This window comes from Zingiber officinale, chromosome 4A (genome assembly GCF_018446385.1).
Source record: "Zingiber officinale cultivar Zhangliang chromosome 4A, Zo_v1.1, whole genome shotgun sequence".
Taxonomy (NCBI): Eukaryota; Viridiplantae; Streptophyta; class Magnoliopsida; order Zingiberales; family Zingiberaceae; genus Zingiber; species Zingiber officinale.
Genome location: NC_055992.1, coordinates 143,907,730 through 143,927,126, shown reverse-complemented (window position 1 = coordinate 143,927,126; position 19,397 = coordinate 143,907,730). Strand labels below are relative to the sequence as shown.

General features: G+C 39.5%; 1 protein-coding gene across 1 annotated transcript; it reads right to left on the bottom strand.

Annotated features, from left to right (window-relative positions):
- Positions 1 to 8,630: 8,630 nt before the first annotated feature.
- LOC121971552 lies at positions 8,631 to 9,527 on the bottom strand. Its single transcript, XM_042522876.1, has 2 exons — positions 9,105 to 9,527; positions 8,631 to 9,024 (listed from the first exon to the last, which is right to left on the bottom strand). The coding sequence occupies exons 1-2, from the start codon at positions 9,112 to 9,114 to the stop codon at positions 8,723 to 8,725; spliced, it is 312 nt and encodes a 103-aa protein (XP_042378810.1). The 5' UTR covers positions 9,115 to 9,527; the 3' UTR covers positions 8,631 to 8,722.
- Positions 9,528 to 19,397: the final 9,870 nt, after the last annotated feature.

The window sequence follows — 19,397 nt, the reverse complement described above, 5'->3', positions numbered from 1 at the left end:
CTAGACTGCTTGTGAGATTATTCTCCAATTGTGAGTGACAAGGATAAACCCATTCTAACAATGCAGTTATATAGATTCAAACTCCTGCACTTACCCATTCTAACAATGCAGTTATATAAATTCAAACTCCTGTACTTTGGTGGAAGGACCTTCGGACTTAGTTCACTTACCACTAGAGCAAATAATCATGAAGCTTTATCTTTATTGCTCTTTATTGCTGCCTTTTTAGTTTTTTGTACAATGCATTATTGATTGTTACTTGTTTGTGTAGTGGGGATCTAGATATTTTAATATGGCAGACTTGGTCGCCACTTGTAATTTTTATGCCTGCATAGCTTTAGGACGTATGGAAAGATATCATATAACTGCAGTCTTTCTTAGGTGTTCCATTCTTTGTTTCAGCAAGATGTTGGTCGAATGGCCATGGTATACTCGAGGTTTTAAAATTCACTAGGCGCTAGTCGGGTGTCAAACTAGCGCCTAGTGCCTAAGCGGATTCGATGGTATCAACATAAATTTCATAATAAATTATATTCTATAATTTTAATATAATAACATCAAATTGAAAATGAGTTCAAAATTATATAACTGGGGTCCCGGGGAAGGATCCATTGTACGCAGCATTACCTTGCTTTTTGCAAGAGACTATTTCTAGGATTCGAACCCGTGACCTTTTGGTCACATGACAACAACTTTATTGTTGCGCCAAGGCTCCCCTTCACAACTAATAAAATATCACAAATTTATTTTACTTCTTCTTCTCCATAAGTTTTAACAACTTATTTTTCATCGGACACGAATTCAATATCATCATCGGACACAAACTCAAGGTTACATTTCAATTTTTTTTAATTGAGATTTAAATTAAAAAGCCCAAATTAAAAAAAATCATGAAAATTTTGTACTATTTTCGCGATGCCTAGACGATTGGACCGATTAGTAAGCACCTAGGGGTGCCTAGTACTGGCTAATCCTGCCTAGGTGCCAAGGCCGTCTACGCTGGTTGACTAGCATATTTTCGGTGTGGTTTGTTTGAGCTTAGGCAGCCGCCTAAGTTGATTTTTAGAACACTGGGTATATTTCATATGGTGTGCTCTATAAAGGTTGAACTGTGCAGGATTATTTGAATTTACTTGTCCTACATAAGTTCCATTGATTCTATTTGCAATCTGTTTATGCAGGTAAATCTACCACAGATGGACAAAAGGTAGAATAAAGGTCAAATTAATTCCAGCAATTCAGGAAGTAATTACTAAATGGCTAGTGATCCATTTTAAGGAAACTGTACCAACTACACAGCAGTCTTTGGAGGATTTTGGTTCTCGTCTTTCTTTACTGAATATAGGTATGTGCCTATTTGCCTTTTTTTCCCTCCTTATTTGCCTTTGCTTGTTTGGAAGTTGCATTACATGGAGATACATTGCAAACTGCAATTAATTCCCTATCTAGTTTTTCATACTGCAAGATGCATTCATCCATTGACTCTGTAACTGCAGTTGGATTTGTAAGACTTGGTTATCCAAACTCAAAATTTTCAAGGTTGTTTTCTATACCTTCCCTTTTGTTGGTGATCATGCCTTTGCCGTAGCTTTACTCATCCAACCACGATGTTACTTAATGTGATGTGTAGCAATCGTCATTCTAGATACCCTAACCAATTTGGATCCACTCAAGTGAATCCATGTAGTAACTCAGTTTCACTCGTGAGGCTGGATGAATCAGGCTCATATAGATCTACAGACTACAGTTCACATGAGTCCATCTAAAAAAAATCTGTTACTATGCAATGAATCCCATCACTTTTTGGATCCATTCCAAACTAAAGTGAAAATTACAAGGAATTGCCCGATCAATTCATGGAGATTTCAACAATGCATGAACAAGAATTGAAATTATTTAGTTTAATTTTGTTGGTTTTGTTAATTTTCTACATTAACAAGTTTTTCTATTTCTTTAGAAAAGAAAATCATTTCCTTAGCCTCTTGTTTGTTCTGTTGTTACTCTAACTCTTTCTTCCTCCCTCCTAGATTTGTATGTAAGGATTAAAATATTGTTCTATTCTGGTTGACACTGATTGGCATTGTCCTAGATTTGTGGAATTGGCTGATACAAATGAAATAATGAATGGACCTACTATGGAACTTGAGCAAACTTGCACGAAAAGCGAAACTGTCATGGGCATCTCCTTTGCCTAGGGTTGGCGCTTGACCTGCCTGCCAATTCTAGATGATTGGAAACTCTTCGTGACTTCTTCCGCAATGTGACGAGGGGCAATGAGGCGATAATGAGGGCTTCCACATTGTTGATAGAGGAGACAAAAGCATTGCAAAGGAGACAAATCTTGTCATTAAGGAGATTTATCCATAATGCGAGACGATGAGTTAATGAATCAGGGCTTCCAATGGCTTCTATGGTTACACAATTCATCCTCCACCCTCTTTAGCTCTCCTTTACCTCCTTCACTTATTGGCATAGGCATAATCACAAAGAGAGATACCCAACACATCTCATTCCAAATTAGGATGATTGTTGTCAAAAGCATGAGGTGCAAAAAAGCGCTCAAGGGTCTTGGGGCTTAAAGTGTACACTTTATAGAACAAAACATAATAAACAAAAAGACTATTATATCTTTGAAAATTCAAATGACCATAAACAAAATATTCTTTGATGAAGTGGTGGATTATTCAAAAAATTAAAAATAAATCAAAAGTCTTTGAAAATGCAATAATTCATATAAATATGATTTCTATAAATTAATAAAAAATTTTAGACTTTTTTTTTTAAATTTTAAATATAAAATTATTAAAATATAAATCAGATTTATATAAATTAATAAAATTTATTATATATATATATATTTTAATTATATATATATATATATATATATATATTTATTTATTTATATATTTATATATTTTATTGGGATAATTTAATTATAATGTATAAAAGCCTATTCGAACAATCCCATTTAAATTGGGAGTTGATTAAATTAATCAAATGCATACTCCTAAGTTGACTTAGATCGTCCATAGTTATTGCAGAACCGCGGGCATCGCAATGCCTTTGGCGGTGTCGGAAGCGTCCTGCAACGCTTGCGCTTTTGTGCGAAGCTCTTGCTTTAGAGACCTCGTGCGTTTTTGAGGTTTCTGAAGTGCAAGGCTTGCGCTAGCTTGCGCTTTGTTGGGCTTCACGCTTAAACAAGCGAAGCGCTAGCTTTTAACAACCATGTTCAAGATCAAACCTGACTTTAGTTGAGATATTTTACTTGGAACAATACAAACTTAAATTACTTGTTGAATAATAAATGTGTGGAGATAGTAAAACAATAAAATTAAAATACAACATAACAAACTTTCTTAGGTCGACCAATTTTTAAGATGACAGATGGAGTCTCAATGTTCAAAAACTCCGAATGTTGCTTGACCAATAAATAATGTTATGCAACCCTAAATTCCAGAACAAGAATTTAGTTGACGAAATTTAGAGTTTGGTCGACCAAAGTCTGGTTGATCAAAGCTTACAGTTGACCACAAATTGACACAACCTTTTAGATATCCTCTAAGAACAAGGATGAAACACTCTATATAACAAACTCTACCTAAAACCAAAATCTCATTACAGTTGATTCAAACAAACCCAAAGGATTACAATCAACACATGGGTGTTTGGGTCCTTCAAGCTAAACGACCATCCATGAGATCAAACTTCTATCCAACTTTACACTCGATCCATGAAATCCATCATCTAAGCTTCATCATCTTAATGTTTATAATCACATAAGGAGTGCTGCATTACACACATCTAACTGAAGACATCGTGACAAACCATTAAAACACCATAGTTAGACTTAACCATAAGGTATGAACTAGTGATCTAATAATCTCACTTTTTGATTTTAACAATCAGTTTAGTTAGGGGCATCAAAAACCAATAATAATACATAAAAGCAATGGGAAACTAAATCTTCGTAATAGTAGCTTTTCCCTTAATCTAGGCATCCAATGAAACCCCACACCCTCGAATCAATGAATTGGAAAATATATCATAGAAGCATGTTAAATATGTAAGTGTGGAATTCTTCCCATAAGATTCATGCATCTACTTACTATCCCCTTCAAAACAATCATGGAAAATATAAATTTTTTAATTTAAGCATGGGAAAATATGTAGGTCAAAAATGATAATATAAATCAAGTTTGTCCCAAAACCTTTCCATAAATGTTAAAAATATGCGTTTTGGGTTTTCTGCAGAAGTTGGGTCCATAATTTCTTACAAAAGTTGAGTGTTGATGTGACGTCCTTAGTTTTTTTATCCATTTAATTTATAAACATATATAGCTGCGGACATCATTGGCACATATTTCCCAAAATGGATTCTTAATTCAACTAAGATACATAAACATTTCTTAAAACATAAATTACTAGCGAGCTCAAAATTTATTCTTCAAAGGAAACACCTAACTAAAGTGGAAACTAAACTAGAAGGTCTTCGGGTTGTACTGCCATGGTCCCGAGTTGGCTCACTGGTCATCGCCTCCTGCCTCATTCGTCTCATTTTCTTGAAAAAAAAGTTATAATCTGTGAGTCGAAAGACTCAGCATATTCTGAACCGTGTTATGCAATAGGTAGCGCCCATAATCTAGTGTACTTAAGGGGTACCTAAGCTAGGTAACTTAGTACTTACCTACTGGCATATTATGGGCATGAGCATAGACGTTGACATAGGCATACATGCATACACATATGCATAAGCATGTAAATAACTAAGCATGAAATTGACATAATCATGAGCATGTATATAAACATAGGCATAAACATACTTGCATGACATAAACGTACATATTATAGATGAACAGATGAAATAGACATAATCATGAGCATGTATATAAACATAGGCATAAGCATACTTGCATGACATAAATGTACATCGATGAATGACCAGATGAAATAGACATAGTCATGAGTATGCATATAAACATAGGCATAAGGATACTTGCATGACATAAACGTACATACTATGGAGGAACAGAAACATAAGCATAAGCATGTAAGTCAACTAAGCAAGAGAATCAACATAATCACATAGGGTTAGTGAGCTCCCGGGCTAAGGTCACCGTTCACACTTAACTACATAGCTTGGTGACCTCCTGGGCTTATCGATCACACTCAACCACATAGATTTTGGTGAACTCCCTCGGGTTAAGGACACCGGTCGCACTCGACCACGTAGATTTGGTGAGCTCCCGGGCTAAGGACACCGGTCACACTCGACCATGTAGCTTTGGTGAGCTCCCGAGTTAAGGACATCGGTCGCACTCGACCACGTAAAATTTGGTCCTTGTGTTGTTTTTAAAGTCTTGGTTTGACATTTGGTAATCAAAGATAGGTTTCCTTTTCCTTAGATATTTGATGTGTATCTCAATTCGACTTCACTATAGCTTGTTCTTTAACTCTCTATGACCATATAATGTACTTAAAGCCATGAGAAAAGTATTTTTCATCTCATCTCATTGAAATTTTAAGTTTCATTTTCTGGTTCTACTTTTTCAACCCTAGATTCATGTTTGTTCATCAATAGTAAAAAGGAAATCTATCTAGTGTTTTCAATTCTTTTTCTAGGCTTGGCCTTATGAATTTTGTTATTGCTTAATACTTCATCTATTACCTTGAGCAATTGATCATAATGTAAATCTTTTACCTTATTTTCACTCTTCTACTTGAAGCTCTTCCTTGAGCTTCCATTCTCTTTACTGATTGTGGCTTAGGTTCTCATGCATGAATACTTTTTGAGTAGACTCCTCATCCAATGTGTCTGAGTCACTTCACATAACCTTGAGTGCCTAGTTCTTTTTTCCTTTTTCTTCTTCCCTTTCTTTTCTGTAATTCTAAGCAACACTCTTGATATGCCCTTTCTTAATTTATTTGAATCACGTGGTGCTTTAGTTTTCTTTTTCTCTTGATCATCCTCTTCATATCACTTTTTCTTACACCCCCCTCCTCATCACAAAAGCTATTTCCTTCTTACTTGGCTTTATGTCAATGTGGGGAGGACTTTGTGTCGTTCCATTGTAGAGAACATGCTCTCCAATTTACAAACTCCTAAATCCTTGGACATTGAAAATGCACCCACTATTGATGTCTATAGAGTACTCTTCAGAACCCATTGAGAACTTAAGGAGTTCATATTTGGTCACTTCTCTAATCATCATAAGCCCATTGAGAATTTCCTTGTACCCAGAGTGCATTTGGGCTTTAATCTCTCCAATTTTTCATCTTGAATGTGTTGAGTTGTGGTCTTAGGAGATCTCACTTTGCTAGCTTCTTATTATATGTGCCATGTAAATGACATTCTTGTACTGACTTAACTCTTCTTTCAGATAGCCATAAATCAAACTATATGTTGCTCTTCGTAGGTCATGCGTTCTTGCTTTACTCTTATCTACCCATCTCAGTGAGATCCCCATCTTTATCTCTTGGTTTTTCATCTCTCTTTTTCTAAGCTAACATCACATCAAAGCCCAATCACTATATCCTAAAAGGACAGCTCGATCCATGAAGTTCTCATCAACACGGGGTCCTGGCCCTCGGGCCCTGCATTACAAGAGACTGATTCGGTCACTCGAACCCGTGACTTTCAGGTCAACTACTAAAAAAATTAATGGTTAATGATTGGTAGATAAACCCAAGGTTTAAAATCTCGACCCGTGCCAAGGTTTCGGTCCCGGACTGGAACGATATGGTTTCAGTATCGTATCGTGCCGTGCCGATACTGTTTCAGTATTTTTTTTATTTATATATAGTAATTATTAGATAAATATGTTTATTATGTATAATTTAAAAATAAGTTGTATATTAATTTTATATAAATTCTTAATTATTGAACAACTTAATATGGTTAGAAAAAATAATTGAATATAGTTTTCTTTAAAAAAAGTTGATGTAGGAATAACTTGAATTAAAATTGATACATCATAATATGTTACCTTATTAATACCAAAAGGAGTGACGTGAATCAGATGGAAGCATTGATTCTTGCGACATTCTGCTTAGGTCAACTCCATAGTTCTCCAATGACCAGATTAAATAAGCATCCCATGACATGCAATATTGATATTGATTTCTCCACATGTTCATCAGCGTGTCTTGATTCATCACTGGATGTTGGATTTGAACTGACACCACTGAAATCGGAACGGTACAGGTACAGACACAGGATAAGGATAAGGATAAGCATAAGCATACGTCCCCGAGCTCTGGTATGACGGATCACCATATGATGCATCAGAGTTATAATAAGAAGGTTGCGAGTATGATGAACTTCGACTAGAATCAATCTCAGCTAAACTCTCCCGCATATCTTGATAATTATGAGCTTTCTTTTGTTTGTCACCCTTATATCGACGTTGATATTGAATAGTACTACCCAAGGTTTAAAATCTCGACCCGTGCCGAGGTTTAGGTCCCGGACCGAAACGATACGGTTTCGGTATCGTATCGTGTCGTGCCGATACTGTTTCGGTATTTTTTTATTTATATATAGTAATTATTAGATAAATATGTTTATTATGTATAATTTAAAAATAAGTTGTATATTAATTTTATATAAATTCTTAATTATTGAACAACTTAATATGGTTAGAAAAAATAATTGAATATAGTTTTCTTTAAAAAAAGTTGATCTAGGAATAACTTGAATTAAAATTGATACATCATAATATGTTACCTTATTAATAACAAAAGGAGTGACGTGAATCAGATGGAAGCATTGGTTCTTGCGACATTATGCTTAGGTCAATTCCATAGTTCTCCAATGACTAGATTAAATAAGCATCCCATGACATGCAATATTGATATTGATTTCTCCACATGTTCATCAGCGTGTCTCGATTCATCACTGGATGTTGGATTTGAACTGACACCACTGTAATCGGAACGGGTACAGGTACAGGCACAGGATAAGGATAAGGATAAGCATACGTCCCCGAGCTCTGGTATGACGGATCACCATATGATGCATCATAGTTATAATAAGAAGGTTACGAGTATGATGAACTTCGACTAGAATCAATCTCAGCTAAACTCTCCCGCATATCTTGATAATTATGAGCTTTCTTTTGTTTGTCACCCTTATATCGACGTTGATATTGAATAGTACTACCTCTAGCTCCATGATCATCATCTTGAGTTGCATGTGTGTAATCTATCTCACATGTCCATGGCTCTGGTGCTAGAGTAGGGGGATATAATTTTTACCACTAGATGCATCACCACTATCATCACTTCCATGAGTACTTGCACTGCTATCAACATCACTATCTTCATTTCTAACTTCTCGTCGGACTACAATGTCAGAAGGTGATGATGTTTCATCACTGTCATCATGTTCTTGCTCATCAATTGCATCGAGTGGATTGTCTTTAATTCTAAATGGACCACTTCCCATAAAAGTAGGAGGTTTGACTTTTTCTTTCCTTTTAGTAAAAATTGCAGGAGCTTTGCCTTTGCCTTTATCTATGGATTTTGGTTGGGTTTGTGATGTTTGAGAACTCTTAGACCGAGATCTAGAAAATCGAAATTCTTGATCAAAAGCTTCATCATCTTCTTCCTCGCAGATATCTCCTCTAGCTTGTATTTTTTCAATTTGTTGAGTAAGAAATTGAGATGGTCATGGTGGGTCTCCTGCTTCATCAAGTAATGGATTCTCAGCCTCAACAGCGCTCCACTAATCCATCATTGGATCATTCTCAGTCTGGACAAATCCAATATCAAATGGGTCTACATCACCAGACTCCTGTTCTTCATTCTCTTCTGTTATTGCTCTTAGTTGAAGACGCATATTATAATGAACGTAGACCATCTTCTCCAAGCGACGATAAGAAAGACGATTTTGTACTTTTGTATGAATGAGGGAGAAAGTTGACCAATTTCTTTCACAACCGCTTGAAGACGTTGTCTGTGAGAGAATTCGTACTGCAATCTTTTTCAAATTTGGAGCTGATCCTCCATATTGTAACCACCACTCAGCTGTAAGATAAATAAGAACAAAATTAAAATAATTATTTATATTATTAACAATAATTAGTAATAATTTTTACTATATTTACCTGCATCCATTTTATATCTGCATGAAACTGCAATAGGATCGCTAAAAGAACCATATGCCTCTCGAAATAATCGACTTTCATTAATAGTCTCAGCAATTGATTCTGTGTTTGTATGCAGTCTTGATATTACATGTCTGAGGGCCACTAATAAATCATCATTTGTGCCAAGATTATAATGATATTGATATGCCGGATTGAGATAATAGCTTATAATAATTAAATTGATATAATTATTAATAACAATATTAAAAATTCGTTATCATTAAAAAATACGTACCGGCCAAATGAATAGGTTTTCCCATTTGATCATCCCATCTTTTAGTGATTATATCAATGTAATGTTGATACTTGGTCGGTGATTGTAGACGCCTCTTAATTTCCTCTTTTGCTTCATGAATTAGGCGGTAAACGTTGCCCATTTGTGGCTTCTTGTCCATATCAAATTTACGTAGAACAACGTACAATGGTTCTACTGCTATAAAAATATCTGCGATATAGTCCCAAAATCTGATAGACATAATAATTTTTTGCACCTCCTTACCTTCAGTCGTGTTAGAATATCGAGAGACTTCCCAATCCTCAGAAGAGAACATGGCCTTTAATCTGACTTTTTTCTGATTCAACGCTTTTAACAGTAGAAAGTGTCACGCCCCGGAGGAGTCTCTGCCCGAAGAAATTTCGGCAGCATCTCCCCTGTACGGCGGACAATCTAAAACTTTCTACATCACCATATACCTCAGCCACACGTGGCTGGAATAATAACAATAATAAATAACCACAACATATAGACATCCACGCAGTTTAGTAAGCAATGATAATAAACTGTAACTGTGAATATATGACTCAAAACCAACCCTACTCAACTACACTCATAAAGCTCAAATCCGACGATAAGATCAACTTACCTCTTCTGCCGTTTAGGCAGACATGTAGTAAAACAAATTCAAATTCAAACCCATCGATAAGTAAACAATCCATACACATGATCCAAGTATCAAAACGTAACAAGTCTAAATACAGTCTAATAAAGAAAACCACAAGATCAACGCTCATCCTCGTGGACTGCAGGGGACTAGCAACTGGAACTCTCTCCTGACAGCATCAACCTGAAATAGTAAATATCCACGGGGTGAGTCAACTCCTCAGCGGGTAACAACTGATATACATAGTAAGGAAATAACATCTAGCACTAATCATGCGTACAGTCTCCTGACGTAATAAAGGTAAATGCAAACAGAAATAAACAGGAGAATACTGTACTAACCATGACCTGGTACAGGGATAAACAGTCCGAGAGGTATAGAAATCCTGTATGCATGTCAAACATGACATCCAACCACTATGCAATAAATAAATGCAGCAAACACAAGAAATAAATGCATCAATGCGTATGATGCCAATGATGCGTTCTGGTCACCCCTGACGCCAGTCAACCATCTCACACACATTAGTGAGACAGAGTGGATAGGACTGTGACAACCGTGCACTCTGTCGTCACTGCTCCTGATGAGTGACCGAGTGGACGGGATGCTGTCGGAGTACACTTATCCTCCTACCCCAAATCATAAATGGGGGAGCGCAATGCTCTCAACTCCCCGGTACACGATGACAGGGAGGAATCCCTGCCGGCTACCACGTTGTGTCACACTACCCATGAGCAGACCAACGGAGCCAAACAAAGTCCCTGCTGCAACACACTCTGCCTGAATCGACCACTAACCCATGAGTGGTGGTGTGTGCAGATCCATGTAACTGGCGATGTGCTCAACAATAATGGAGCGGACTATCGCACAGCTTGCAATCATGCAAATGGCGCATGTCAACAACCACAAATATCCTGAACTAATCCATATACATACATAAGGTGCACCATAAGTCAATGATTCAAACAACGGTACACAGATCAGATAAGGTATACAACCTAGGTCCTGAACATGGTGAAGCATGGTATGTCACTATCCCCTATAAGCATGTATAAGCAGGTAAGGAATACATGAGATGCAAAACAAGCAATCAACCAAGCATGTAATAAGTATTGGGTAGTGACAAACCGAAACAAATGAGAAACACAATTATTGCAATTTGTTAAAATCACTACTATGTATATCAAACGACATAAAGTCAGAAGTACCCGCCTCCAATAGAAATGTCCAAATCCGACATCGAGATACTCGTCTCGCGTCAAAGTCCTGTATCCAATAGATATACGATTATTTAGCTAAATTCCTATAAATAGTTACATAATTCTTTAACCCTAAATTAGGGCAAAAGCCTAATTTCAAAAACACATAAACCTAATCAACATACACATGATCGTCTAACCAAATCCTCCAATTCAGAACATGATCTACAACAAGTATTCAAATACACCCAATCCTTACCTTAATTCACAATCCAAGTGATAGCAAGCAGGAGGATCACTGATCAGATCAAACATAGAGACCAAGAACTCAAATCCACATCTTGATAAATCACCTACCTTAAGGACCACTGTTAGGGCACAGCTTTGTCATCACACGACTGATCAGAGCCGTCAGAAAAGAGAGCTAGGGCACGGTGGCGCAAGGGAAGGACTCGGGTGTCGGCGCTCAAGTGCCGATGAGGAGGAAACTGTTAGGACCAAAAGTAGCTAGAGGGGGGGGGGGTGAATAGCTCGTCGCGTGCTCGTTGCTCGGTGTTGCTTGTTTCTTCAAGAATGCGCAGCGGAAAATATAGAAACAAACACAAACACGCTAACACTAGGATTTTACTTGGTATCCACCTCACAAGAGGTGACTAATCCAAGGATCCACACCAACGCACACACCCTCCACTATGAATAACACTCCTTTATGGTAACTACCAAAGGCGGAGAAGCCCTACAACACTCTCAATACAAGAAGAAGAAAGGGAAATACAAGTTAAGCAAAAGCTTACAAGATGTGCCGTAAAAACCCTAACCCTAACTTCTTCCTCTTGCAATAGATCCGACTCTTGACTTGGAAAGCCTCCAAGAACCTTCAAGAACTGGCGATCACGTGCTTGTAGAGAGCTGTGGAGGAGCTGGAATGAATCTGAGAAGAGCTCGTGAAGAGATGCCGAAGACCACGCTCGCCTGCGGCTTTAAACCCGACGCAACGGTCGGATCCCGATCGATTCGAATGTTCCCAATCGATCGGGAGGCTTTGATCGATCCACGGATCGATCCGGAGGCTCTCTGTACCGCGCTGGATCGATCCACGGATCGATCCCGCAGCTACTGTACCCGGGACGACTGATCGATCGGGACCTCTGATCGATCCACGGATCGATCCGAGCTTCGTCTGGGAAGAATCTAGATCGATCCACCGATCGATCCACGGCTGGATCGATCCATGGATCGATCCAAGACTTGGTTTTGCCCAAAACCAAGTTCCAAACCTCCTAACCAACATCCGGTCAACCTGACTGTTGGTACATCATGCCGCATCCGGTCACCCTTGACCTGCCAGACTCCCACCAAGTGTCCGGTCAATCCCTTTGACCCACTTGGACTTTTACTCGTCGTGCAAGTATCCGGTCACCCATTGACCTACTTGACTTCCACCGATGTCCGGTCAACCTTGACCCATCCGGACTTCCTTCCTTGCCAAGTATCCATCAATCCTTTGACCTACTTGGACTTCCCAGCACCGGATGTCCGATCATCCTCGATCCATCTGGATTTTCCTGCCCGGCTTCACTCACTGGGCTTTCACCAGCTTCACTCACTAGGGTTTTCCATCCGCCTAGCTTCACTCACTAGGACTTTCACCGACTTCACTCACCGGGGTTTTCCACCGCCAGCTTCACTCACCAGGACTTTCATTTTGCCTAACATCCCGTTAGGACTTCCCGATCAAGTATCCAGTCAACCTTGACCTACTTGACTCTTCTTCAATCAATATCTTATTGTCAAACATCTAAACCCAAACCAAGACTCACCTTGGTTACCCAGTCAACCTTGACCTGAGGGATATTGCACCAACAATCTCCCCTTTTTGATGTTTGACAATACCACAATAACACTTACAATCCCATATGTAAGTTAGGCTAATCCCATAGCCTCCTTCTTCATGCCACTAGGTAATGAAAGCATAAATTAAGCTCTTCATTCTCCCCCTAAGAGGGCAAACTCCCTCTAGGTAATGAAAGCCTAACTTACTCCCTTTCATGAGTCCTTTCATTCTCCCCTATGTCCTTCCCATAGGTAATGAAGGACTAAGCTTAACCATACATTCTCCCCCTATTGGCACACATCACCCCATCGTTGGACACACATCAACCGATGCTTCAATTCTGGGCACACTTCAACAAATCCATTTGTTGAAGACTCTCCCCCTGAAGAGTTGCTTATCGTTGTTCACAACATCACTCGTTGTGATCAACACGATAATGAAGGTCCCATACCCTTCATTTATCCTTAACTTCTCCCTCAATGTAGACAACTACCCAACCTTGAGCATTATCTACCACATGAGTGTCCACTTGAAATAATGAGGATATCCACTCCCCATTTCTCCCCATTTCAAGTTTAAATGCTCAACCTTGAGCAAATTCACAACAGAAGGTTAACCACCTTCCAAGGTTCATGAAAAATAATTTTCATGTCTTTAAAGAGTCCCTCCCCCTAAAGACATGGTGGTAACTTCTGTCATTGCACCAACAATGACTTGGAATCCCTAAACCTTTAGGAAACCCAAATTTAGAAGTTTTGAGGTTCAAATATTCAAAATTTGAAACAACCTCAACCGAAACTTCTACTTAGTCTTCGTTAACCAATCCATCCTTGTTTTCAACATGAAAACACCCTTTGTATGTATACAAATGTATTTAAGGGGTTTGGAATGGTTACCTAGACTCAAAGAGGTTCAAAGATGCTGAAATCAGGCCTTCCCAGCCAAAATCAGCAACTTGGATCGATTGGAGTTGGGTTCCAATCGATTGAACCTTTCTGAATCGATCCACGGATCGATTCAGACTCCCTGGATCGATCGGCTGATCGATCCAGCGAGCTTCTGCTCGCGGGAATTGCCGTTTGAATCGATCCATGGATCGATTCATGGAACTCCAATCGATCCATGGATCGATCGGAGCTCTGATAGTTGCTGAAATTCCATTTCAGTCAACTTCAGAAACCCCTAGAAAATTCTACAAAAATCCAAAAATTATGAAATTTCGTGTAGACATTATTTAGGGCATACTTAATCATGGAAAAATAGCTTTCTATGAAAATACATCATATTTTCAAAGATTGACACAAACTTGAAAACTTGCAAAAACTTTAGTGTTTTTCTTCAAGTTTGTGTCTAACTATTCAATGGTGATTACTATTAAAAGATAGCCTTCACCAAGGTTTTCCAAAACATTTTAAAAACATTTTCAAAACCAATATCCCATCATGTTCCTTGGGCATAATGCACATGACTTGTACATTAGCTTTCCCAATGATGGGAAAACACATAACTATGTGTTTTGATGAACCTAAAACTCAAAAGAATGCACTAAATCAACATCTTGAGTTTTGTTCATCATCCTAACATCTCACTTGTATCTAATGTGCACTAAAACACATATAAGTCACCTTATAGTCTTTGTGAGATGTAGATTTTGGTTTTGCCCTAATCTAGGGATCATGCATATCTATCTAGGCATTTTAGAGATATTAGACATCCACCTAGAATGTCACTTGTTAATAAGTGTTGTTAAATGCCATTCGTCCTTAATTACAAGGAATTAAACTTAATGCATGATTATGTTATGGCATACATCAAAATAAAATAGCTTTCAAAAGAAAGATTTCTATAACTACATGATGTATGTATGGCATGACATGGTATTTTTATATTTTTCATGATAAGTCATGAATGCAAAATCCAAATAAGATAAAATATGATGTCATGGCATATTATGAGCAAACAATCATGGCATGGTTTAGCATAAATAAAATATACCTAGATTACCTATCTAAGTATCATTAATCTTAGCTAATCCTAAAACTTAAACCCTAGATTGCCCTAAAGTGCTTCAAGAAAAAGCCAAAGCCTAAGTTTGCATTTCTTATTCCCTTGATTAATTTATGCCAATTAAAATAAACATGTCCTCAAATGTTGGCATATTCCATTTTTCCTCAAGAGTAGCACTTTTAAATTTAAGGCCCGGATTGCCTTAAATTGCCTAAGAACATACCATAAACCCAACTTGATAGTTCTTATTAATTTTCCAATATGTGCCATTTAAGATAAAATCAATACTTCTCCAATTTGGCACATTTACTCTTTCAAGGAGTAATCATTAATTCCATTTCATTTTCAAAGGTTAACTAAAACCTTGAAAATGCTCCTTGAGTGTCAATTTCCTCAAAGTTGGGTTAACTACCCTTCTAATCGGAGTTGACACTCTCTAACCCATCTATGGGGTAGAGAAGATGCTCCTAGGAACCCAACACCTATTGGTGCTCCTTGGATGCTCTAGGTACTCACTAGGGATAACTTCCCTAGATACCTTCCTAGTGACCTTGTTGGGCTTCTTAGAAGCCTTGGTCACATTTTCTAGGTCAACTCTAGGGATAACCTCCTTGTGACCTTGTTTGTGACTTTCTTAGACTTCTTAGAAGTCTTAGTCACATTTATTGCAAAATACTCTTAGGGATGACTTCCCTAGTATTTTTGGCTTGACCACTAGACCTAGGGTTTGTTCCATAGCTATATGGAACTCTATGGTAAGAGGGCACATCCTTCTTAGCCTTTGGTTTGTATCCCAAACCTCTATGGCCATTAGATGACCTTTGTGCTCCTAGACCTAGGTTATGCTCATTTTGCCCTAATAGGATATTTTCCATCCTTTTTAGGGTCTTTTCCATTTTATCAAGTCTTGACCTCAAGACTTGATTTTCTCTCACTAAGTCCTTAGTATTTGACCCATGAGCATTTTTGTTTCTAGGCTTGTATCTAAAATCCTTAGAGTTTACGCCTAGATTTTTACCTACAATCCTAGCCTTAGGTGTAGTAGTTTTAGCATGAAAAGCTATATGTTTTTCTTTAACACTATCATGCTTTCTATTTTCATGGTAAATAGCATTAAAATGATATAAATTTGAACTATCATGCTTTTTACCATAATGTAGAGGAGTAGGCTCAATAAATGTTACCTTCTTCTTTACCTTAGAGGCTCCCCCTTGACTAGAGCTTCCTCCATGAGCCTTGACCATCTTCTTCCCCTTGGGGCATTGACTTCGGTAATGCCCTTTTTGTTGACACAAGAAGCACACAATGTGCTCCTTGCTCTTCTTTGTCCCGGGTGTTGGGCTTCTCCTTGCCCTTTTTCGTCACTTGACCCTTCTTCTTGGCCAAGTTGGGACACTTGCTCTTGTAGTGCCCACTTTCCCTACACTCAAAACATATTATATGATTTTTATTTTTAATTGAAACATTTATACCTTCTTGTGTAGGGATGACACTTGCTCCTCCATTTGCTATTTCTTGAATTTCGGAGGTGACACCATCTTCTTCTTCTTCACTTGACCCGGATGTAGAAGCTTCTCCTTCTTCTTGATCCGGCGTCACCAAGAATTGCTCCCCCTCAATCCTAGAGGTGGAGGCTTCATCATCTTGAATGTGAAACAAGGAGTATGCTCCCTCCTTGTTCCCTTCGGTGCATTCCCTTGAGGATGAAGCTTCTTGGATTTCCTCTTCTTCGGAGGTTGAGTATCTCTCAACCTCGGGGTCCTCCTCTTGGTCTTGCTCCAAAGAGTCACCCTCTTTGGATTCTTCATGATCTTGTACAGTGGAGGGGATCTCTTCATGAAGCTTGGCCAATTTGCTCCAAAGCTCCTTGGCATCTTCGAATTCTCCAACTCGAGCCAAGATGTGGCTAGGCAATAAGTTGACCAGAAGCTTGGTCACTTTGTCATTTGCCTCGCCCCTTTGAATTTGCTCTGAGCTCCATCTGCTTTTCTTTAGAAGCTTGCCCTTGGAGTTTGTTGGAGCTTTGAAGCCTTCCATTAGAGCAAACCATTGCTCTATCTCCATCATAAGAAAATTTTCGATTCTTGATTTCCAAGAATCGAAACTCGTAGAAGTGTATGGTGGAGCCACCCTTGTATCAAATCCAAGTCCATCTTGGAATTGCATCTTGAAGTTGAGCTTCTTGAATTCTTTGACTTTGATGAATTTGCTCCAACTTCTTCACCCTCTAGCTTTTGTTGTTATGCTTGACCCTTCCGGCGATGATTCCGGTGAAGAGCGGCCTCGCTCTGATACCACTTGTTAGGACCAAAAGTAGCTAGAGGGGGGGGGGGGGTGAATAGCTCGTCGCGTGCTCGTTGCTCGGTGTTGCTTGTTTCTTCAAGAATGCGCAGCGGAAAATATAGAAACAAACACAAACACGCTAACACTAGGATTTTACTTGGTATCCACCTCACAAGAGGTGACTAATCCAAGGATCCACACCAACGCACACACCCTCCACTATGAATAACACTCCTTTATGGTAACTACCAAAGGCGGAGAAGCCCTACAACACTCTCAATACAAGAAGAAGAAAGGGAAATACAAGTTAAGCAAAAGCTTACAAGATGTGCCGTAAAAACCCTAACCCTAACTTCTTCCTCTTGCAATAGATCCGCCTCTTGACTTGGAAAGCCTCCAAGAACCTTCAAGAACTGGCGATCACGTGCTTGTAGAGAGCTGTGGAGGAGCTGGAATGAATCTGAGAAGAGCTCGTGAAGAGATGCCGAAGACCACGCTCGCCTGCGGCTTTAAACCCGACGCAACGGTCGGATCCCGATCGATTCGAATGTTCCCAATCGATCGGGAGGCTTTGATCGATCCACGGATCGATCCAGCGCCTATCGCGAAGCCTCACCGGATCGATCCACGGATCGATCCGGCGCTTCGCGCAGCATCGTCCCGATCGATCGGCCGATCGATCGGGACCTGATCGATCCACGGATCGATCCGTGCTTCCGCTGGGAAGAATCTAGATCGATCCACCGATCGATCCACCGGATCGATCCATGGATCGATCCAAGACTTGGTTTTGCCCAAAACCAAGTTCCAAACCTCCCTAACCAACATCCGGTCAACCTTGACCTGTTGGTACATCATGCCTCGCATCTGGTCACTCCCTTGACCTGCCAGGACTCCCCACCAAGTGTCCGGTCAATCCCTTTGACCCACTTGGACTTTTACTCGTCGTGCCAAGTATCCGGTCACTCCATTGACCTACTTGGACTTCCACCAGATGTCTGGTCAACCTTGACCCATCTGGACTTCCTTCCTTGCCAAGTATCCAGTCAATCCTTTGACCTACTTGGACTTCCCACCTGATGTCCGATCATCCTTGATCCATCTGGATTTTCCCTTGCCTGGCTTCACTCACCAGGGCTTTCACCTAGCTTCACTCACTAGGGTTTTCCATCTGCCTAGCTTCACTCACTAGGACTTTCACCTGGCTTCACTCACCAGGGTTTTCCATCTGCCTAGCTTCACTCACCAGGACTTTCATTTTGCCTAACATCCCAGTTAGGACTTCCCAGTCAAGTATCCAGTCAACCTTGACCTACTTGACTCTTCTTCAATCAATATCTTATTGTCAAACATCTAAACCCAAACCAAGACTCAGCTTGGTTACCCAGGTCAACCTTGACCTGAGGGATATTGCACCAACAGAAACAACGGTGGTGAGCGGCGCACAGAGGAGTCGGCCGGAGAACTAGGACTGAGGTGCAACACCCGGCGGTGCTAGGGTATAGGCGACGGCGACCGACGCTAGGGAAGAGGGTAGGCATCGGCTGTGGGGGGGTCGATGGCAGCATAGAGGGGAGAAGGACATCGGTGGCGGCGACTAGAAGAAGTGAGGGTTCGGGAGGAAAGGGTGAAATAGAAGGAGAGGAAGGTAACCGCCGCCGGTTAGGGCACGGCGTCGGGCGCGAGGGGGAGAGGATCGCAGGCGAGGGGTTCGGCAGGATCGACGTCTCGGGGAAAAAGAAAGAAACGGAGAAATAAAAGAAAAATAAAGGAAAAAAGAAATATAAATATAAACATTTCCTCGCTTAAATGGGGTAGCCTAAACATGCTTTCCCAGCCTCGTTTTTATCTCCGTAAACTCGTCCATACGAGCTCCGAAAAATTCTCGAAAAATTTTCAAAATTTTTGGAAAATTCCCTTATTAATATTCACATATTTTCGGTATTTTACAGAAAGTGAGTGGCAAATCTAGTCGCTCCTGGTCGCAGAATCTCTCCATCAATAAATTCCCTCATTAATCCATGAACCCAATGATGATTATAGATGG